Below are 23,841 nucleotides of genomic sequence, written 5' to 3' on the forward strand. Positions count from 1 at the left end.
GCATCGGGTCAGTAACTTTGTCTCCTATATGGCAAACCCAGGCTTCCACGTGGGCTAGATCCACAAAGACATGGGTTTACTGGCGTCAGTGGGACTGAACTGGATCTAGGAGTGGCTGGGCAGCTCCGAGTTACAAATAAGAAAACCCAGCTCAAAATTCAACAGTGGAGGCTGCTTCTGTTCATTCCAAAGAAGGCCTGGGCTCTAGACTAGACATGACACAAGGGCAAGAACAAGGTTAGTTTATCCCCCATATGAGCAGGTCTTTTATAAATACTGCGCAATGAAAAATAACTAATTAGTTTCCCCTACACTTAGAGATACTGCCACCACCGCAGCCCAGGATGCAGAGATCTAAGGACCCTGCCAGGTTCCCCATTGAAGATCATTTCCCAACTGTCCTTGTGGACACTGGACATGAGATGATATTAAAGCCGGAAGTAACCTCAAGAGGTTGTCAACCCCATTACTCCGCTCTCTTAGAATGGCCTTGGTTGGATGCCCTGCCTAGAATTAAGGATCGACAAAAAAGGGCGTCCTTCCTCCACATCTGATCTCTAGCTACCACAAAACATGTAAATTTAAGCGCAGTAACAACTCAGAGTTCAAGCAGAGCCTGATTGTCCTAATGATGCCGATACCTGCCATTTGTGGGCACATTTCCCTTTCTCAGATTGCCTTCATAGTCATTATCTCCTTACGAGGTTTCCTTCCTTCACGACGACGTGGGGACACACCGCTGACAGCAGATAAAGCGTTTTTCCAGGTTGTGTCACATGCAGCTCCAAATCAGAGCAACACAAAAATTTTCAAACACATCAGGCTCGAGTTTGAGGATATCCAAAATTTGCCTCTCAAATGAGCCTCATTTCCGGAACCCACCAAACTTTCCTCTCGTGTATTCCTCCTCAAAACCAGTGTGGCCATCTACACTGGAGGGAGATCAGACCCGATGAGGAAAGTTGCTATGGCAACCCACTGCGAAATCTTGACTTTAAGAGGGTTTTTGAGCAAGCACAAGCTCTGACTGTTAGCTGTGAATTTTAAAGACCCCACAAGGGTGTTGGATGCTCTCCTAAGCTAGGAGTGTTACAGTCCCTGCATCTGCTGTGACAGATGGCAGGGAACACACGCGCTGCTGACTCCATGGCAGTGTTCATAGGACCCAGTGAAAAGATGTGTCATGGCCACAGGCACACGGAGGAACTCACAGGCAACCACACGACCAGAGAAGGCCACCAGAAGGGATCCATGCACTGCCCGGAGATGGCTACGCTCCACCAAGACAGCAGACACCTTGAGGCACCTTGTATGATGGACAGCTCCTTCGGTCACTTTCCACTCTAGTCAAAGAAACCGAGCCACAGATCTCATGGAAGGATTAAAGAAAGACCTCGGAGCTAGGGCTCCCCCAATGTGACTGGGTGCACCACAAGTTCTCTGCGTGTTAAATAAAGATTAGGGCTCACATTTCCGAGTCGCTGCTATCCTTCAGGTTGCTGATGGCTTTCATTAAATAGAATTAGGTGCGCTTCATCTAAAAAGGGAAATCTATGCAAGACCTTTGGACTTGGGCACTAAGTGCCTGGTCTGCGGCCCTGTGGAGACATCAGGCAAAAGCCAGGCCCAGAGTCAAACAATGTCACATGACTCTGAGAGGACAGACAGAGGGCAATATGCCCGATGTCCTTCCTCAAGAAAGGTGTATTCATCGAGCCAAAAAAAAAAAAGGGAATTTGAATGAGTGGGCACTCCAGGTGACAGGGACAGAATGACAGCTGTGACACAGGCCAAACTGGGTTGAAAAACTAGAGAAGGCTAGGGAAAGCGAGGCAGCAGTTCAGAGAGTGGGGAGAGGAGGAAGGCTGCACTGAGTCTGGAACCTGGTCCAACGGCCCACTCTGGATTTTTCATATTTATACACGGCTGGGACTGGCTTATGGAAAGATCTGGGACCAAAGAAACTTGGGGGAACATCTTGGGTGGTGATTAAAACTTGACTTAGTCTGGAGGCCCGTGCTCCTTGCAGACCCATAAACCGACATATCTTAACACGATGTGTATGAGGGAATGAGGGTCAGTGGCTAGGATTGAGGGGGGGGGGCTACAAAATTTACAGGTATGTGAAGCCTCCACAGCTGCTCCCACAGCAGAACAAAGACCAGGAATAGAGCGCAGACAAAAGTCACTGAAATCAGCTGGTCTCTGTCACCATCAAACACACAGTCAAACACACAAGCATGACACAACCCTTAGAAAGTACAGGAAAAGTCAACCTCTGGCTGGACCCAGCTGAGCAGTAAGACTTATAACCTCCATGGTTTGCTGTTAGACCAACTTGAGCAGACACATGCAGGATTCTGACCAGGGAGGACCCGGATAGAATGTCAATGTGCCTTTGGCGAAGGGCTTCTTAGCACGGAGTTAAGAATTCAAGATATGGTACATCCCTCCCGAATAGCGTGGTTGCTAGGATGTAAGAGGGAGGCTAGAATGGAAAAAAACATCAGCAAGTGACCTCAACTCAGCTTCTCCCACAGACTCCTGACCCAGCTTCAGAAAGCCGGTGTAGCCACCCTCTACAAAGTGGGTGGGGGCCGTACAGAGGGTCACACAACAGTGCTCATTCTTTCTCTGTCCTTCTCCTTCCCTGGTATGTTTGTTTTCCATAGCTGCCATAAAAATTACCACAAGCTCAGAGGCTTAAAACAATCCACGTCCATTATCTTGCAGTTCCGTAGGTCCAAACTTTAATGTGAGTCTCACTGGCCTAGAATCACAATGTCTAAAGGGCATGTTTCTTTTTGGAGGCGTTACGGGAGAATCTGTTTCCCTTCCTTTCCCACCCTCTAGAGAGCGCCCACGGTCCCTGCTTCCCGCCCCCTCCCTCCATCTGCAAAGTCAGCAATGGCTGGTGGGTCCTGTTCATATCACATCACTCTGGCCTCCTCTTCTGCCTCCCTCTTCCCCTCTTAAGAACCCTTGCGATTACAATGGGTCCACTGGTTAACCCAGGACACTCCCATTATTTTAAAACCAGTTGTTCAGCAACCTTCATCCCATCTGTAACTTTAATTCGTCTTTTCCTTGTAACATACCATATTCACGGGTTCCAGGGTTTAGTACATGGACATGTCTGGGGGCCCATTATACTGCCTACCACACCTGGTATTCCAGACCACTCTGCAGGTGATGAGTAAACATATGCTTAACTTTGGAACACTTTGGAAGGATGCCCGAGGAAAGCTCCAGGCACCGGAGCTGGCTCCTTCACAGAGACTGCCTGTTTGGGTGTTTGTACGTGTATGAAGAAGCAGTCCCAAGCGCTTGCAGAACACCACACATTCATACGGGAGGGCCCCTCAGCATGGCTGGGGAAGCACACGTCCCAACACTGTGACATTTCCAAGTAAGTTGCCCGAGGATTGCAAAAATAAAGTCAACTTGACTTGCAGCCAGTTCCCACACCGAGCTCCTTGGAGAAAGGCTCTCGGATGGAGTGTGGGAGGCGATAAAATTTCTTACTGGTGAGCGAGTGTGTGGGATGACCACATCATCCCATGTGCAGAGAGAGGCAGGGAGGGGCGGGGGCAGGGGGCTTCCAATTCCAGCATTAGGAAAAGTCTCTGCATGTCACTTCTCAGCTGCTGCCCCAAATGAAGATGGCATGCCTCAGTTCTGCTGTGGGGTTTGGGTTCCTAATTTTAGTCTCCCTCCACCGCTTCCCAGTTGGAAATTCATTAATCGTCATGGATACTGGAAAGCCATTAGCCTTGGAGGGGGCCTCCCAAAGTCCTTTTCAGCGAGGACTGGAAATAAGACATCTGGGAGGGGTGAAGATGGGATGGCAGCCTGGCCGTGGACAAGATTCCTGGCTCCGGAAGCAGGGATGCTCAGGAATGGTGGCTGCCTAAGCAGCTCCGGATGACACATTTGTTTGATCTGACACATTTGGAGAAATTAAGCAACCCCTTACAATCCCACCTCTTCTCCGATTTCACACGGATAGAACACAGACTCGGTCAAGGGGCGCTGTGCGGCTTTGGCAGGCCACGTGCCTTCCTGGGGAATGTGAGCATTGGCCTCAAGGAAGGAGGCTGTTGATCTCCAAGACCCCTCCGAGCTGCAAACACCAACCCCTTCTTTCCACGTGAAATTAAAAGGGCTTCTTGTTCTTGGAGACCTCAGTAGAAGCTTTCAAGGCCCTCTGGAGCTCACACTTCTTTTGGAAGTGAGTTTAACAACTACTGAGATTGTCCCTGGGTCTCATCATGCAAGTCAGTGGGGGTGGTTGAGGAGGGGGACTAGCTCAGTTGCCTGGAGAGGCCCTGCCTCTGAGAGGAGCTTTTTTCCCTTTCTCCCGAGCACACTGGTTTGGGGCCTGGTGCAGAGCCATCTGCTGGGTTCGGTGTTTGCCTCACAGCGTGGGAAGAGCAGCAAGTAAGCACAGCCCTAGACATCAGCTGTTTGAGATGCTGTGCATTCTCCTCCATATGGGGACCTGGAATCTCTGCGATGGGCCCACGTGACAACTTTTAGACCCAAGAAGGTGAACTTTAGATGATGCAGTGACCTGGAACTCCCCCCTAAGAGACAGAGTAACAGACTAGAACAGAAGTGAAAGCTAGATAGATCTCTTGGACTTGACCTCTACTAACATGCCTCCATCCCAGCATCTAAAAGAGACGCATCTGTCAGGGTGTGTGTGGGAGGGGCTGTACACGAGGTACAGAGAGGCGGAGTCGCCGGCCCCAGACCCCAGCAACAGCTCACTTGAGAGTCTTCGATATCATTGCCTCCCCTTCCTTCGTGATAAGGCATCACGCTACTCTCTGGGAAAGATTTATCTGTGGTACTGACGCTACCGGAAACAGATCTTCATAAACATGACTACAGCTGCCCTCCTTCTGCAGCTGAATGCAAACAACCTGGAACGTGGGACCTGTATTGCTGGATGGCTCAGCGCTCAGAAAGTGCTGCGTGCCCTAGAGTCCGATGGCTCTGAACTTGGACCCTGTCTCAGAGAAGCCTCAGCCCCATGTGATAACACAGCACCCTGAAAGATGTCTATATCCTTCAGCCCAACAATCCCTCATCCAAGATGTACTGGGAGAAATCAACTTCAAATGTGCCCTCTATTCACGTGGAAGGGTATTCATTTTAGTAGTATTTACATAAATTAAAAATCTGAAGCGCCCTAAATGTCAAATAATGAGAATTATTTAAATGAGCTTTAATATACACATACAATGGAATTCCAAATGGCCACTAAAAATTATGTTCTTGAGGATTATGTAATGTTCTGGAGAACTCTAACGATAGAATAAGCGAAAAAGAAGTCACGAAAACTCTACCAGACTTAGTGTGCTTCTGAGCCTCTAAAAATCATGCCCAGATAAAAGATCGGAAGGGAGGACATTAAAATTTTAACATGATTTCTGCAGGAGATAGAATTATAGATGATTATCATTTTCTTCTATAAGCTTTTTCAGATTTTCCAAATTTTCTACAATAAAACATGCATAAAAAGTGTAGCCACAGAGGCTGATAACCCGACTGGACAGCAAACGGGCTACGGAGGTCAGCCAAAACTGATCTGTCTGGCGTGGGGCTACAATGGGGACGCTCCCCAGGCTTCCGCCAGAAGATGACTCCACTTTTTAAGCCAACACACAGTCAGGGGCCCAACCGTGCTGGCAGCCTGCCCAGTCTGGGCTCCCAGTCGCAGCGGGACCGTGGGGAGGGGCTGCCTGCGTTTCGAGGGGGTGATTGCAAGAGGCATGATCTCTGACAGTTACCCGCTGCCCGGTGCTCCCGCCTACCAGTTTCAGGGTCGCATTGGTGTTCACAGGGGTCCAGGAGCCGCCGGGCACAGAGGTCCATGGCCCAGGGCCCACTGGAGTTCTGCTGAGAGAAGAGGACCACTTGGGCAGGGTTCAGCCAGTCACTGGCATCCAGCTGGCTCCCCTCGAGCAAGATGAAGCGGCTCCCTGCAGGGACAGAGAGAGGAGGCATGCCCCGTGTGCACACAACACACACACATGTGCATGAGTCAGGGACGCTCTGCGGATGAGCCCCAATGCCAGGCCATTCCTCCTCCTAGTCCTGGGCCAGCAATGAGCCCCCAGGGAAGGTACCAGCAGACTGAGGCTCAGCCACCCCTTGGACCTCCCACCACATGTCCTCTGCCGCCTTGCTCCATCTCATGTCTACCAGGGTGGAACTAAGGGGATAAAGGGACAGAACAGCTCTGTGGTGGCCATGGCACTGCTCCATCAGACCCAGCCACAGGCACTGGCACCCATCCAGGAACAAGACCTGCAGCTGGCCCTCACTCACCGTGAAATAGCAGGCCTTCTCGCACTGGGCACAGTCCCCATGTGTCTCCAGCTTTATAGCAACCAAGAAAACAGACACTAGCCAGTCAATTAGGTGCTCTGGGCTCCACTAGTTCCGGGGCTCTCAGGACCTGGATTGCTACCTCATTATATTCGGCTCCCCCTGGATTAAAGTAAATTATTGTTCTGGAGTTCTAGGCTTATAATAAGTTAGTACAATTAGGAGTTTCTCACCAGAGCACACCTAACTGAGGCATGACTGGTTCTTACACACCTCAACTACTCCACTTCGCTTCTCTCCTCTCAAAAACTCCAAGAATCTCAGCATCATCTACCAGCCTGCCTCCAGTGTGCTCTGCATTTCTCTGCAATGATAGCGGCTTGCTGTAAACCAAGTGAAAAGGGGACACGCAGGTGGGCCCAGGGAAGAGATCTCCAGTTTCTTACCCTGCTTTTTGATTCTGTGTGTGGACAATCCAGTTTAGCCCAGAACCTTACTGATCTGTGTTTATCTGTCCTCACCTACCAGAATAGGTAACAGTGACCCCTGGCTTCTCCATACCCTCTCGCCCAACTGGAAACCTTCCCTCAATGGGGAGGAAGCCGCTTCTCAGAAGTGGGCTCACCATCAGCGATCAGGTGCTCGGGGACGTGCAGGGTGATCTTGACCACGAGAGGGCAGCTGACGTGAGAGGAGCACACCAGGCTGAGCACGCAGCTGGTGATGCTGATCAACATCAAGGTCGTCTTATTCACAGGACTTCGGGGAGAGCCCACTGGAAGCAAGACAAAAGCAAGACCCGCAGCGGTCAAAATCTTCCCGTGCAAGGCCAACTTGGTCTTTTGCCGCCCGATCTAGCAAACGGGGCAGGCAGCTGGCAAACCCTGGCAGCAAATATGTGCAGCCGCATGACCTCTGTGACTTCATCGTCATGGAACTGCCACTGGCTGGAGTCAGAGGGACTTGGCCTGCTGGTGGACCTCAGGGTCAACCATGGTCAGTGGCATGCAAGTCATGTGCAATGTCCCTGGGCCAGGTTCACAGGAGAGATCATAAAGGAGCATGTTCTCCTCTACGCACCAGGCTGAGCTCCAACCTCTTGCCCAAGGCAGACTCCCTGCACTTCCCACAGCTTTCCACAGAGGGCGCTCTCACAAATCAGCTCCTTCCCTTCCAAGGAATTTCCTGAACTTGAGCAGCTGCACCTACTCTATGGGTAGGAGTCCTTGCACCTTCCGGTCTAGAAGGAAACTGAGGAAAGTCCGCTGGGTGAGCAGAGAATGTTGTCGCACCAGAAGGCTCTCCCCAGACATTAGGATCAAGTCATAAATGAAAGCTATGAGAAAACACCAGAGCTGGGGATTAAGGAACACTCCCAGGGAGGTGGGGACAGCTATGTGAAGGGAGGTTTTTGGTGTGTTTTGTGTTTGTTTTTGGTTTGGGTGGAGACGATTTCACATACAGGCAGAACAGATGTGGGAAAGGGAGAAAGTAAGGCAAGTTGCCAACAAAATGTGTGGGTCCTTTGGGATTTGCTATGGTCTGTGTTCATACTCATTATTGATAGAAAATATGGCAGTTATTATGTCTGGATCAAAGCACAGGTTCCGCTGAGGCCACAGCCCCGACGATAGCTCAATCTCTGGGCCAGGCAGAGCCTTTGGAACCGCTGCCCTCAGGAACACAGGGAAGGGTTTTTGGTCCATGGCTGCACCATCTTTTATGGGGGCAGGTTCCCCGAGTGGGTGCGCCAGCAGAGGCTGGGAGGCACAGAGGCCAGAGTGTGAGTCCTGTCCTCTGTCCCCAGCTACCTGGAGATATTCTACCCATGCAAGCGCCCTGTGAGAATGGAGTCTCTCTCCCCACACTTACAGATTTCGGCTCCCGCCCAGACCAGGCCCGGGCAGCAGAATGACCACCAGAATGTCTGTCAGGCACTCGGATGAAAATCCAAGACCAGACTCTCTGCCATCCTTCACGCCCACCCCCTCCCTGTTTCCACTGCCCAGCGAATGGCACTGTCATCTCCCTGGTTTCATAAATGCCAATACTACCACATGGCCAACTCTTCCCTCCCCCCCCCCCTTCCCACCACTAAAGCCATGAAGCCATTTTCCATTCCGTGCCCAGACTTCCCCTGGCCTCCACTCTCTCTCTGCCTACTTATTCATCTTCTCACACCAGGACGCCAGCAACAGCCACCCATCTGGCTTCCCTGCCTCAAGCTCCCTTCCCCTTAACTGTCCTCCATCCTACCCTAAATAATCCTTCTTTAAAGCCTCCAGTGGCTCCCGCTGATTGTCAGGTCCAAGTCCTGAGGCCCAGGCCACCAACTTCCCTCCAACCTCGCAGCCCCCTTTCCTAAGTGGGACCACAAACCAGCGCTGTGAGCTCCATTCCAGCACACCACTCACTGCTCACGGACTAGACCATCAGCGGTTATGTGTCTGTGACTCTGTGCAGGCTATTTCTTCCTCCACAGAATGCCATTTTGTCACCTTGTCAGCCTGGTAGACACCTACTCTTCAAGTCTCAGTACAAACAGCAGCTCCCTGTAAACGCTTGTCTGAAACCTTTCAGAAGGAATTCTCACTCATTCCTCGCCGTTCCTCTAGCCCATGGTGCACCCCGTTGTGACAGCTCTCACCACGCAGTGTTATCCCTGTGAACGCGCCCTTGCCTCTGCTCTCCTGTGACTGCAGTAACTCGCTACGCATGTCCTTGTCTCGCTAGCGCGTTCACATTACCGACCCACCATCCAGCGCCTCTACCTGGCTTCAAAATTTCCGGTCATTCCCTACGGCCTCCAGAACCAAGTGCCAACTCGGTAACATGGCCCATGCATGGCCCTTTGCTAGCTAGCCTGTCTTCCAGCCCCATCCCCGCTAGGCATTCATAGCTGGGATTACAGCGCCATATTGGAGTTTTGTTGTGTTTTTTTTTTTTTGTATTTTTCTGAAGCTGGAAACGGGGAGAGACAGACAGACTCCCGCATGCGCCCGACCGGGATCCACCCGGCACGCCCACCAGAGGCGACGCTCTGCCCACCAGGGGGCGATGCTCTGCCCCTCCAGGGTGACGCTTTGCCGCGACCAGAGCCACTCTAGCGCCTGGGGCAGAGGCCAAGGAGCCATCCCCAGCGCCCGGGCCATCTTTGCTCCAATGGAGCCTTGGCTGCAGGAGGGGAAGAGAGAGACAGAGAGGAAGGAGGGGGAGGGGTAGAGAAGCAAATGGGCGCTTCTCCTATGTGCCCTGGCTGGGAATCGAACCTGGGTTCCCTGCACCCCAGGCCGATGCTCTACCGCTGAGCCAACTGGCCAGGGCCAGAGTTCTTTAACTTGCTTAAAAACACCTGGTTCTTGTGTGCCTGTAAGGTTTTATATGTACCATTCCCTCCTATGGCATGCCTTTACCCTACATTCTCCTCTTTCAATAAATTCTTCATATTGTATATAATCCAGCTGCATTATTTTCTCTCTATCTATTTTCCTTTTTGCCTCTGATTGCCGCCAGGTAGAATGAACTGTTCTCACCTCTGAGTATTCTTTCTCCTTTATTTATATTATTAAATGAAAACGTATCACTGTGCCATGTTTTCTTTTCTCCACCCCCATCACAAAGCCTGACCCAAGGCAGGTAGGTTATAAAATTCCTTGCCGGCCTGATTGATGTATCCAGTTCAATTCAACAAATGCTTACAAGCATCTATTATAGGCAAAATCTTCCACCAGGCACTTCCAAAAAATAAATTAGACATGCCCATCCCTAAGAAGCTTACAGTCTAGTTAATAGCAATAAATAGTTGACATACTAGGGGAGCTTGATATTTAAAAGGAACAGTTTTATGCTGCAGAGAAACTCACTGTAATTCATTACTATAGATTTTGTTAAACAGGATTTCATTTGAGCAGAACACGCCTTGCTATGGTGTGGCCTGGGTTGATGAGCCCGGTTGACTATTTGCTGTATATATAAATATGGGATGAGGATCAGAGGGTCCACATTCTCACCCCAGGGATACTGGGGCATCAGACATTAAGCTGTCCTGACCCCCACTGATTTCTTGAGAAAAATGGTAGAAAGAAGTTTTGTACTAATGGTCGCAAAGCCTACAGAAACTGGAATTGAGGAATTCAAAGGGATTTTTCCAATCTCTGGGAAGAATGCCCTCAATATGAAAGGAATTCAGGTGCAGGCAGGAGGGGGCCAGCATGCAGTTGTATTTTGTGGGTACTTCTTGATTACTGGTTGGGGGAAATTCTACTGAGTATGATACAATGCGATGTCACTCAAATATCCTCCATTGTATTTCAAGGGGCCCCTGTCCAAAATTCTTTAAGACAGAATGTCATGAAAATCTGAGACTGCCCTGTGGAGAGTTCTAACAGCAACAACAAGGCAGATCTCAGTCCTTTGCCAGTCATCAAAAACCCACATTTTAATATAATTTAGTCCTGACAGTACTCCTATGTGTGAAGGATTGTTAACCCATTAAGTAGGTGAGGAAACTGAGGCTCAGAGAAGGTGTTGTCCTTATCCAATATCACACAGCAAGTCAATGGTGAAGCCAATCAGTGCTTGAACCCAGATCTCCCTATCTACATGCTGGTTTCTGGCCAAAAGTCATTCCTCAGGTGCCCTGCCCACCCCCTCAGTGCCTGACCCCACCCCAAGGCCAGTGTGGCTGGGTGAGCAAGGCTACACATCCTGCTCATGTTTTCACAGACAACACACTTCATCAACTTTACTTCCTGTCTCTAAACAGCAACATAGGACTCCCGAGGCTTCCAGAAGGAATTGAGAGTCCTCTGACCAAGAAATAGCCTTTCAAACAACTCGGAAACCTGTTTGAGAGTGCCATTATCTGGGAGAGATGATTCTCTGACACGCTCCACTCTGGGCTCTTCTTTCTTCCTTAGGACGGCACACCAACTGCAGTCCAAGGATCACACCCACCCGCAGAAACTGGCTTTGGTGCACAGACCCCACCAGCCGACCCAGGACCTCTGAGCTCCATGCCCTCCCGTCCCCAGAGCCCCCCCCCAACTCTGCCCCTCTTCCCTTCCTACCTCTACTGCGCCGCCGGCTGCGCGAGGGGTCAGTGTAGAAGGTCAGCTGGGGGTCATTTTCTGTCTCTGTGCCAGAATCCCCTTCGGGGTTCAGGAAGGCGGAGCCAGCTGGAACGAACAGGACCATGGCAAAGACAACATCTTCAGTCTTGTCTTCATGACACCAAATCATTGGGCAAGTTCAAGAGAAAAACCGATAAAAAATGAAAGCAGGATGGCTGACAATCTGGGAGGAGCAGCCATGGGGACTGGAGCTTCCTGAGACACAGATTTATTGGAGAGAGTGACTTTTATATGACAGCAGTCGCTGGAGCCCTACCTCCACCCAGCCACGCTCCTAACCAAGGAGGGCAGTTCCTGACAGCCACCTGCCGGACAGGACCATCACAGATGGTGGGTGGGACAGGAAGCAAGGGAAACTTCCCCCATTACAGGTCCCGATCCTTGCTGATATGAGGCTGGAATTATGTCTTAAGGGAGATACAACTATATGGCTTAATATCTACAGAATATTGGATTTTTTCTGGTTCTAGAATTAATATGTATTCCATGTGAAAAAGAGAGAAAATAATAAAGAAAAATACAAAATATATATACATAAAGGGAACAACCCTGATGTCTTCTCTAAATCCTTTAAATCAGAGCATAACTGTGTTAACATTTGATGTATTGACTCTTTGCCTTTTTGATACAAAAACAGATAAACGTTTTTTACTCTCCCCTTAAAGTGGTACCTTCTATTTTATAAACTCATTTTTTCCCCCATTTACTAGATGGGTGGGCAACTTCCCATATGAGCAAGGATAGATCTCCATTATCACCATAAATGGCTGCACGGTCAGCCCCCCGGACGGGAGACAGATGTCCAGGCGGTTAACTCGTTCCCTCCTTATGGATGCGGACGCCATTTCCAATTTCCCTCTCCTTAAACAATGTGATGGGAGCTTTTCACTCCCACCTTTGCATATTTGTCCAATTATTTCCCAAGGATAAATTCTTGTTGATGAAATCACTTGGTTGTCAGGTTTGTATATTTGAGGGGCTTTGTTTTTTTGTGTTTAGTCAGTAATGCTCAGCAGTCCTCCAGAAATACTGAGAAATTCTGTGCCGGAACACATCCCCTCTAGACGTGCATGCGAGTGGGGGGCGGGGTCCCAGGAGCCCTGCCTTCACTGAGCTTAGGCCCTGCACACCCCAACAGCAGACACGGGTACCTCTCGCTTTGTTGTTGATGCGCTTTCTCTGGCTGCTGGAGGTGTGCGAGAGCAGGGTGGCCTGCTGGTGGTTGGAGTCCACAGGGCTGGTGGCGATGATGTTATCTTTGTACTTGTTCATCAACGACAGCTTGGCATTGTCACTGCCTGTGTCAGGAAAAGTCAGGGAAAGGACTTTGAGAGAAAAGGTCAAAGACAGTGAGAGCAGGGGAATCTGCAACAACCAAGAAAACAGAGTTTCACAGAATTCAAATAAGGAACCTTTAAAGTGAGAGGCTGGCAGAGCCTAAAATACTTTGGTGTCTAGGGGACCACAAAGTTTGGAGAGAAGTGAAGGAAAAGGGTTTCCAATGGAAGAATCCAATTCAACTCATTCTGTATGGACAGGGTCACCAAGCACGGCCCTTTGGCTAGAGACAGATGACAGAGTGCTTCCTTTGGTCAGCAAAGAGTTTTAATAGGAGGTGAATGTGAGTGCATTCAGACAGAACATGCCCTCTTATCACCACAGTCTGCACTGGGCCCTATCGCCTGCCACCTAGCACATGCACATGTTTGTGCTATCTGCCTGCTCCTTCAGTGCATCTATTTGACTTTGTAACTTCTGAGTATCACCTGTGAGAGCCTCTTAATGATAGGCTCTCTTCCAGATAACAAGCAGAGTGGAAACCTATAGGGTGGGGTTTTCCTCTTTCAAGCCCACTGGCAGCCCATATAAAGCAATATTCAGCATCAAAATGTCTTCAAAAATAACAGAGCAGTTCTTTGAAGGACCACTGTCTTGGGGTTTTCTCTATGGGAAGTTGCTTATTCATAGAGAGTCAAGAGCAGGACAGGTCAGCTACTGTAAAAGTACAGTTGTTTGTTCTCTGCATTTTGTTGACCCTGGTTTTGTTCAGCCAGACTCCGTTCAAGTCTCCACCCTGTGTCTCATAGACACACAACGTGTCTGAGGTCAGACAGCCTGACTGCATTCCTTCATTCTCCTTGGAGAAGCACATCCCTATAAAGACTCTAGAGACATGAGCAAACGAACACAGCTAACCCACCCCCAAACCAAAGTCTCTGGAGTTATAGAAGAGAACGAATACCTCCGTCCCCTCCACTTCAATGAAAAATTAAATTGCCTAAACAAGTCCATACATACACAGGACCATACACACATGTTGATCTTTCCTCCTATTTTCTTATTTCCCTAAGGATGGCTTGCTGTGGACCAAAAAAGGCTCTAACCCAGTCTTTGGATGCAAAGTGGAGGTGGGAGGGACCCAAATTATACTTGTTCTGCTTAGATCCTATGCTAGAAAATGGCTCTCGTCATCTCAGGAAGAAGCTTACGCTTCTCGCCCACCTGGGAAAGGGCACCGGTGCATCCCAGTATGCGTGACTGCCAGCCTCCAAATTAGAAAGCAGCTGTTCTGGACCCACTCCCTAGCTCCCCCGGACGAAGACCAACCAAGCCGCCCACCTGGTGTGAGGTCCATCCCGGGCTTCTCGTTGCAGCCCTGCAGGGAGTCCAGGGTGCGAGTGACCTGGCTGGCGAAGTCCTCCCCTCCGTTCATGCACTCCCTCTGCAGGTGGTGGCGCAGGTCGGTGATGTCGTACTCATAGCCATCGAGGATGGGCGTCTCCCGGATGCTCAGGGTGCCGCTGGAGTTGTGGCCCTGCACGCGGGCATTGCGCAGGCTCTCGCGCCCGTGCCCGCCGATCAGCACTGAGGGAATGTAGTGGATCTCGTTGGCCGCCTCGGCGCTGGCGCTCTTCTGGGGCTGGGGGACCCGGCGGCGCTTACACCAGCGGCGGCGAGTGTACAGGATCATCACCAGGCACAAGATGGACAGCAGCAGAGCGATCATACCACCCTGGAAAGAGAGAGCAGCCGATGGAGGCCGGGGCCACGGTGAGCTCCTGCCTCAGAGAGGCACCGCCCCTCTGCTACCACCAGCTGTCACTCATTCACTCACTCGTTCATTCACTCACTCACTCACTCGTTCATTCGCTCATTCATGCAGGTGCAGGAAGCACTTGTATCACTCAGCAGCAAAGGGACCGTCTGCTGTGATCTGTGTTTGAGGTGCAATGAAAATGGAACTGGGATGACCAGTGCCTCATTTCAAGTGACTCACAGGTGATTCTGGCCTAGCAAACAAGTTGAACACAGAAGTCTATGTGATTGTGTGTATGTGTATGTGTTTCAGCTGCAAAAGTAAGAGAGAGGGTTAGTCTGTTAAGGCTAATCTGCTCCACAGAAAGCTGCTCTTAGGCCATTTTTTAGCCGCAGACGGGGATCTGGTCACCTCTTCTCTCACATCTTAAAAATCAATCATGTACAGATTTTAAGTCTGGTTCCACCAATGATCAGTGCGTCCTCTAAATTCAAAACTTCTGGTTTCCAATCTGTATGATAGAGAAGACACCCTCATCCTTGCTGAGTGGTGGGCAGGACTAAGGTAACTATGTCAGGTGCCCAACACAGGGTGTATACCACAGAATCAAGGCTGTCCTCAGCCTAGCCTTAAATCTCTCCACCAAGGTCACTGCCCCAGCTGGGAAACCCATGGACCAATCCAAAGAGAGGTTTATAGCAGGTGTGCAAAGGAATCTGCCCATGTGACATGAGTTTGGGTCACTACTGTGCTAGGAGGCAGCCTTTTCCCCCTACACAGCCCCTTGCTCGCTACATCACAAGGAAAGAGACTGAGGCCCATGTCATGGAGTCAGGATGTTAGAGAGTTTTCTTCTGAACCTTCTTATGCTCCAAGGTCACCCCCTGAGGCCATCACTTAAAAGCCAGCAGAGCACTCAGTTTGTCAGAGGTGAGGATGCAGTGTTCAGCGAGACTGAACACGTCACCTGGACGTGTACCCAGAGCCAGGCTGGGGGGGGGGGGGGGAGTCTGGCATGCCGGCTGCTGCTCAGTGCACAGAGGACATAAATCTTCCCACACACAACCTGCAGTCGCTCCCTTTATTTTGGTCCATAGCCCTCCAAACCTATTTCATTAGGTGAGGGTGTGCCAAACGGTTCTTCTCTCAGCCTTGGGCTTCAATCACACCGCCCCATTGTACAGGCGAGAGATGAAACCCACACAAGGCTGGGAAAGATTATTCCCCCAAACTTATTAGAGGGACTTTCTCCAGCCTTGCAATAATGTCTCGGATTTATAAAGTTCCCGTAAATCTTTTCACTTACCCTCCCTCTCCTTCCATCACCGCGAGCACAGGAGCATGTGCGCGCACACACACGTACACAAGCACACAAACCTATATAGCAAACACACACAAGATGTTGACGCTTTCTCACAGGCAGCACAGAGGAGCTAAGAAGCAACAGAGCCGCCAAGTGACAGGTCATGTCAGTTGGCTAGTTGGGGACAAACACTAGCCTCCAGGTTTTCAAACTTCTCTTTGACCTGGTGACATCCCTTGTGCTTGCTTGTACAGAGAAGCCATTAAACACAAGGCTGCTCAGGTTACAGCTGGAATGAGTCCACAGCCACGTTTTCGGGATCCAGGCTAAGTGCCACCACCCCTGCTGTCCGCCCTTCATCCTGACAGCCCTGCAGACAAGCACACAGAGCCCCCGGGGAGCCTCGAAGCTGCCACCACCGAGCCCAGAGCCCCCGGGGAGCCTCGAAGCTGCCATCACTGAACCCAGCCCCAGCCTGCTGAGATGGAATGCTTGAGCTCAACCCAATAGGTCTGCAGCAGACCCTGTGTCTCAGAGGCAGACCTATATCCTTTCCTTCACCCCCAATGGAAACTGCAACAATAGGTAATTAAGCCACACAGGAAGAAAAACTTCCCGAGTGAGGAAAGTTGTCAGACATTGCATTAGGCGGGTGAAAGCAAGAGGTAATTTTATTCCCGAAGGAGCTGTGAATGCGGCATCAACATCCGTCTCCAAGGGTTGGCTTAAACGCCACCTTTCCTGCTCACGCTGAGGTCTCAGAAGTCCCCTCCACTCGTCCCCAGATTCTCCTCCCAGATGCCCACCACAGGGCTAGGGTAGGACCCAGTCACAGTTCTCTCCTAACACTACGCAGGAATAAAATGAAAACACTTGTCCATTAGGGGGTTTTACCATGTATCCGACAGGAGTTCTAAATGCTCCATGCATTTAAGAAGTAGTTAAACTATTTTACTAGTTTATATGTTCCACACTTTATATTTAAAAAGGCTAAGGCAGAGAGGTAAAAAAAGAACTGCCCAAGGTCACATAGAGTATGAACAGGACTGAAATGGGAACAAAAAGGACACCCACTTCAGAGCCTACATACTTAGCCCTGAGGCCACAGTCACCCCGAATGAGCTTAGCTCCCTGGAGACCTGCACCTGGGCATCTATGACACAAACCCTAAGGGGACAAAGTAGGAGAGTGTGTGGGCGATTCCTCCTCGGCCCATCCTCGCTTCTCCAAGGAAAATGAGACGCTATTCAAAGTGCCCATCTAGCTGACCATGGGTCCAATGAGCACTGCCATAAACACATGTCCTGTACTGAGCACCCATCAAGAGTCCCACCCACGAACAGCGGGTTGTGAGAAGATATCACTCACATGTCAAGGTCTCTGCTAGTAAGACCGTGCATTGCACATCGCTACGTGCCTGGAGGACACCATTATCCTTCCATTTAGTTGAACCTCAACAAAGAAATCTGTGTTCTGGCTCAACTGTGAAACTCATGAAAATCTCCAGGTTTGACCCCTTCTTTTCTGATGAAAAAAATAATAATAATAATACCAAGAGAGATTACAAAACTAGACGATACCAAGCTGGTCCTGGACCCAGACTCTTGTCCACTGCTCTTTTGTGGTACCATTTTTGTTAAGTTAATATAAAATTCCCTCTACCATGAGTGGTCCCCAGACACTCAGGAATGGTTTGTTTTGTAAAAAACATGTTGACTTAAAGGGAACTAGAACGCAAGTTTTTGTTTGGCTTAAGCCAGCATATTTAGCACCTCCAATCTTGCTTCAGCAACACATATCCTCTGCTTAGAGTCTGTGACTCCTGATGGCCTCAACTCTTTAATAATCAGTTACCAGTAATGAATTCCAGACATCAAGGGAAAGTTAGCACAGGCCTTGGAGGAAGGATTCTCAGGTACTTAAATGACGTTGTGGGATAGTTTTCTCTGCTTCTGTAACTCAAATTGGTGGCAAGTGTCACAACACTGAGGTGATGTACAGATTGTGGGTCATTATGTTCATAAAAATACAGGAGTGGGCATAAGTAGCTCTACAGTTGTATGGTAAAACACATGAGGTAATGATATAACAATAATGTTATTAACTGCGTGTCACGTACTTACCCCTGTAAACCTACTTTTGCCAACCCCTGGATGCATAATGCTGTTTGACATTATTATATAATTTAATCATCACATCTTATAATAATAATTTGTAAAAAAATCACCACACAAATACCTCTGAACAGCTTATCTGCCTTTTCCAGTGAGAAGGTCACAGGTAGGATAAATATATATATATATATATATATATATATATATATGTATATGTATGTGTGTGTATATATATATGTGTATATATATATATATATTTCCCCCTACTAGAGTAGTAGAAAAACTCCAGGTGTGGGTGTGGACTCCTTTATAAATTTCCTTCTCCAGTGACAACCTGGAAGTCTAGTGTCCACATTTGATGACTTTTACAGCCCTAAGATAAACCATGGTTCTTTGACATTATCATTACTTTTCATCTCTCTACTTCTGCAGAGAGTTTAAAGCAGTTTTAGTGAAAACACAGACGCTCTAGGATTTTCTTTGAAACCACCTAACAGAACAAAGAGGTGGCAAACGGAACAGAAAGGACGCCAGGCAGAGGTCTGCCGCCAGAAGCTCCCCGAGAACCGAGGACAAAAAGAGGAAGGCAACCTGGGCTGCACAGTCTCTTCTTGTCTGACAAAAGGAAGTCTGTTGGGGGGAATAAACTTGCTCCCTGCATTCAGCCCCAAAGAGGCATTCACTGGGACGTGCGCGTGAGCACACACTGACCAACGTCACGGCCGCGTCCCCGCACAGGACTCACTGAAAGTGCCGAGTCCTTCCCACTCGCATTCCCGACTTTGTTTCTGTGTTACCTTAGCTGTGCTCAGAGGGTATTCTTCATGTATATGTCTTAGTTTGTTTTTATGAGATGAAAAACAAAACCACACACACACAAAAAATTAAGAAACATCTGGACCCAAGCAAAACAAGTTGTAAACTTTGAACATTAAAAAAAAAAAACACAACAAAAACCACCGACTGCATGGTATGAAATTATTTTGCTCTTGGTTCATCTTTTCATAAGTTTTCTGATTAGTCTATTGATTTTCATCAAAACTGTTAACATTTTGTAACTAGAAGCGCGTTCGGGGTAGATGAGGACTCCACAGCTATTAACAAGTTGCTTGCAAAAAAGGGTGGCATTTACAAATGGGTTTTTCTTGAAAAATCAATAAATCATTTCTACTGGCTTTAATAGAGATCAAACAAATGAAATCGGCTTTTTTTTTTTATTATGACACTGACATTTTCGGCCCTTACCTGAGGTTTGTCGGGTGACTTCCAGGTGTTGGAATCTGTATGTAGCCATGTTTTCTGTATCATTGAAGGTAACTGCCCAGGGATGCAACAGTCTTGCAGAGCTCCTTTCTCATGCTCAGCGCAGCCACACAGGTCAACCACAAGACAGTCTCATCGGACTTGTGTGTTGGTCCTGGGTCTGGGTCACACTTCCCTTTTTTAGTTAACTCCTATTTGTCCTTCAGAGTGAGTTCAGTGACATAACCTCAAAAAATGTTTTCCTAATCTTGCTGGACTTCCCATAGAACCCTCCCTATAACTCTAACCACAGAGACTTTTACCTTGGATTTGCCTATCAATCTAATCTACGAGGCTTTAGACTTCACGAGAGCAGCAGTTGAGCTCTAAGGTCAAGCACAGAGTATGGCATAGAGCAGGTGTTTAATTAATAATTATAGAAAAAAAGAAGGGAAAGAGGGAAGAAGGAAGGAATGAAGAGGTCAATTTTGAGTATATTTCAACATGGATATCTTTTTTTTTAACCCATTAATGCTAGAGGTCAAAAATTTTGAAAATTCAGTTCTTCAAAAATTTTCCGTAAACTCATATCACTTTTTGACAAGCTCCCAGCATGCCAGTATCTGCAGCAGTGACTAACTCTTTGTATCACATGATAACATGTACCCTCAGGAGGCAGACATGTGAAAAATCAGACCTCAGCGATGACCTTGAGCAGTAGGATAGAAATAACTCACATGTCACTGCTGATCCAGTAACGGAACATCAGTTAAATGGTGAGTAGATCTTCTTTTGTAACTTATTTATTGATGTTAAGGGGGGGGGGAAGACATAGGCAGACAGAAACATCAGTCTGTTCTTGTATGTGCCCTGACCAGGGATTAAACCAGCAACCTTTGCATATCAGGACAATGTTCTAACCAACTGAGCTATCTGGCCAAGGCTCAACATAGACATCTTCTAAGTGCCTGTAAGCAAAGTTTATATAGGTCAGTTCCTTGTGTGACTTATTTATTCAATTCATTCCTAACTGATTCAACAAGTATCTATTCTCACGTTAGCAAGGCATTTTTCTAGTGGTCACTGTTATCAGGATTCTACAGTGAATACACAGGTATAAGTGCTGATCTCATGGAATTTACATTGGAGTTAGAGGAAATAATTCACTTTTTCTTTAACTGATTTGAGAGAGAGTGAGAAAGAGAGATCTGTTCTTGTATCTGCCCTGACTAGGGACTGAACTTACAACCCTCTGCATGCTGGGATGATGTTCTAACCAGCCAAGCTATCTAGCCAGGGCTGTGAAATTCACTCTTAAAGATAAATGCAGGCACAAAAGGAAGATAAAAACAGGCCATAAGACCTGGAGATAGCCAGTCATTACTTTTATTCTTCCAACAGAAGAAACTGGGAAAGATAAAGAGATCTTGGACAAGACGATACTTTAGGTCAGTGGTTTTCACCTGCCAGTGTGTGGACTGGTGCCAATCTGCCAGAAATTTCATGCCAGTCTGTGGCAGAGTTAACCACCCTGATGTTGTATGAAGATTACAGACCTAATGATTATAGACTCTACAATTTATACAACATCACGGACCAACATGACATTTCTAGCAGACTGGCACCAGCTCGTGGACTGGAGGTTGAAAATCCCTGCTCTAGGTGACATCTCAGGGGCCAGCGGAACCCTTCCCTTATCCCAGATCAGTCTCATAGGATCCTAGGTCTCAAAATAAAATGTCTGGATCTATCAATGTCATCAACACTTAGGAAGTCACCTGGAATCTGTGAGCCCTTGGCGAAGAAATAGAAAAGCTGAGATTATACGTTTCTAGCTACCATCTGTCAAGGGACTAGAGCCAATCAATCAGCTCACTTTTCAAAAGCTTAGTTTCACCCTAGGAGGAACCAGAAGAGTGAATCTGAGACATAATTAATTATCCCTCAAGGCAACCGGACATACTGAATTCCAATTATATTCCAAAGGAAATTAAATGGTGGTTAAAAAAAAAAAAGGATTCAAACAGAAAAGTCTGGTGTCCCATGTCAACTATAATATTTCCCCCCAATAACAATGCCCAAAGGTTTGGGACACAGGTCCTCTCTCATATATGACAGGGATCACTCACATCTGTCTCTGGCTTTCAAGGGAGACAGACCAAGGGGAGAAAAACTCAGGCCCACAGGGCCGATCTGGTCATATTCTAATCTACATTCAAATGTGCCAAGAGTAGGGAATAGATGAGGTAGAGAGATGACTTTTCAAAGTCTCATCCAGCCCTGTGTTTCTATGAACCCAATGGAAAACCAGACCTAAATCACTAATAACCTGAAGGTCACCAATGAAACCGCAGGGCTAACCAGCGGGATGATGCTGCACAAACTTCTGAATGGGCCCCAGGCCTTCATCTACGCAATGAGATGACTGAAAGAAGTGCACTGAATCTTCCCACCTGAAAACGTCCTGACTGTAACACTGGTCCCTTTCCAACTGGAAACAGCTCGAAACTGGTAAATGAATGGTAGAGAAATGTCTATGAGCTCTTCCTGCCTAGGAAAGCCAGAAACTACAGACCAAGAAAAGATGGAACCTATCCTTCAGAGGGGGCCCAGTGGAGCCCCTGATAAGCCAACCCACCTCCTTCCCCAAAGGCACGAGAAGGCCTTTGAAATCAGATGATGTCATTGAATGTACAGTAACAAGTTCTTGACCTTGAGGATCTCATCACTGCCAGAGGGCATCACCTAAACCAGAAGAGAAAGCCCCCTGGTCTGCTCTTCCAGCAGGTTCTCTCTTCCGGGGTGCCTGGCGAGTAGAGACACGCATTATCCCCTGCCCATCTCTTTCCCAAATAGAAGATGGGAGAAACGCTTTAAGCATATTAAGCAGTGAGTTCAATTTATAAATTATTAGGAACGTTACCTCCCCTTGGGGGTTTTCTGAAATCTTTAATCGTGTAGAAATTCTTTCCAGTTGCCACGGGCCACCATGTTAATTAAGAGGCCTCTATATGTCCTCTGGGGCTTCTGACGTGAGCTGCACAGCCCGCTGGCAGGGGACAGAGCCGCCTGCCTGCTTAGCCTCTCACTGTGGCCTGCTGCCATGAGACGCTTCAAAGCCCCTTCCTGACTTTTCTAGATTCAAGTATCCAAAAAGAAAAAGGCTTCCCCCTGATGTCCCCTTTCATTAAAATACCACTTGTTGGGTAAAGATAGGCACCAGGCAACCTTCCGTACACAAGAGACACACTCTGAGAATGAGAGCCTTCTGGGTTAGGCGGGTAGACGTTTGAGTGCCCTTCCAAACAAAAAAAGTCAAGAGCATGAAGCCAAGAGTTAAGAGGAAGCTCAACTTTTTAGCTTTGCTCCCACCCCCAGGGCCTCAAAGTTTTAATTCCGTTAGGTTTGATCAATGTCTTATGCCTTTAATTTGGGAAGTTGGTCTTCAATCCCTTCATGAGGCTTCAGGAGTTTCATCTACTGACAGGCTGAAGCCCTGCAGGGAACGTGGCTGCAGGCTGACGTGCTGGAGTCAGCCTGGGCTATTTCCAGTTGTCCTCTTTCAATTCTTTTTATAGAGCTGCTTTTTCAGTTCTTGGGATTTTTCTTGCCTCAGAGCCTTCACTTTTCTGTCCCAGAGCAATGGCAAAAGGGTGTATTCGTTCACAAGGTGCTCAGAGCTCTCTAATCATGAGCAGCAGTGAGGACCTGCCATCTGATTTAACCTGTCATCTAATGAGAACGCTAAGTCCAAATGAAGTTGGGTGAGGCCGGGTGAGAGAAAAGCAGCTTGCTATGGGCTGGGAGTCCTAGGTCCCAGGTGACCCGAATAGATCCCCTAATTCCAAAGAGAGGCCTAGCCCTCTTTGAGCAGGATGTCTGAGGAATCAGGTGACTGGGGCAAAGCTTGAGGTCTTCTCATCCCTCCAGATGTAGACGTAACAATGTTCTGAGATGCTGCTGCTGCTTACTCAGATATTACGATGGAACCCCAGTCGATGTTAAGACAACAGCAGTGACCCACGCATGGCTAGGAGATACAAGGGTCCAACCAGAAGCAGAAGCAGCCCTGGTCGCTGTCTCAGCAAAGCCAGGAGCAGAGCAGCGTGAGACAGGCTCTCTCTGTGGGCCGTGTGCACCGGCCTTGCACATCTTCACAAGCCAAGCGTCAAGTCAATAAGTAAATATCTCCAGCTGGATAACGCTCAGGGCCTATTCTTGGCCACGTTTCTTTCCTCCTCTCCTCTTTGTTTTTATACAATAGGTGATCTTGATGAAATAAAATAATAACAATAATCTGCTCCATTAGGACAAACCATTATGGGAATTACTGAACGAGTAGCAGAAGCAGCAGCTGGCACAGTGTATGCTAATGGCCATTAGACTTTCACCCTCTTTCTCTCCACGTATAATGGAGTTCTTGAACTTCTCTTCCTCCCATCGCCTCAAAAGTCAGGCCATCCAGCCCAAGGGAAGGAGAGAAGGTCTCAGAGGTGTGGCAGCTTGGTGGGCAGCAGCTGGGGCTGAACAATAAAAATCAATATTCAAAACTGGTCACTGAAGGCAACCCTCATGCAAGACACCTGTGGGGATTCTGATGCCCTGTGGGGATGCCAAGACCTCAGATGAAAACAGTTGGGGACAGAAGGGAAGTGAGATTCAAAATGTCAAGAT

At 48.3% G+C, this 23,841-nt stretch overlaps 1 protein-coding gene across 6 annotated transcripts in view; it reads right to left on the reverse strand.

The window, feature by feature from the left end:
• ASTN1 (astrotactin 1) overlaps window positions 1-23,841 on the reverse strand; it is a 292,150-nt gene that overhangs the window by 143,815 nt on the left and 124,494 nt on the right. For 3 of the 6 annotated variants that reach the window (XR_010729358.1, XM_066261214.1, XM_066261212.1), the window contains exons 3-7: window positions 14,091-14,484; window positions 12,623-12,769; window positions 11,409-11,561; window positions 6,965-7,114; window positions 5,799-5,990 (exon numbers count right to left, since the gene is read on the reverse strand). Coding sequence is in view for 5 of the 6 variants with exons in the window: in XM_066261214.1 (XP_066117311.1) it covers window positions 5,799-5,990; window positions 6,965-7,114; window positions 11,409-11,561; window positions 12,623-12,769; window positions 14,091-14,484 (1,036 nt within the window). In the remaining variant the exon portion in view is untranslated. The remainder of the gene's footprint in view (window positions 1-5,798; window positions 5,991-6,964; window positions 7,115-11,408; window positions 11,562-12,622; window positions 12,770-14,090; window positions 14,485-23,841) is intronic. The other 3 variants (XM_066261216.1, XM_066261215.1, XM_066261213.1) reach the window with 3 other exon arrangements.

The sequence above is a fragment of the Saccopteryx bilineata genome, chromosome 2 (genome assembly GCF_036850765.1).
Source record: "Saccopteryx bilineata isolate mSacBil1 chromosome 2, mSacBil1_pri_phased_curated, whole genome shotgun sequence".
Taxonomy (NCBI): domain Eukaryota; kingdom Metazoa; phylum Chordata; class Mammalia; order Chiroptera; family Emballonuridae; genus Saccopteryx; species Saccopteryx bilineata.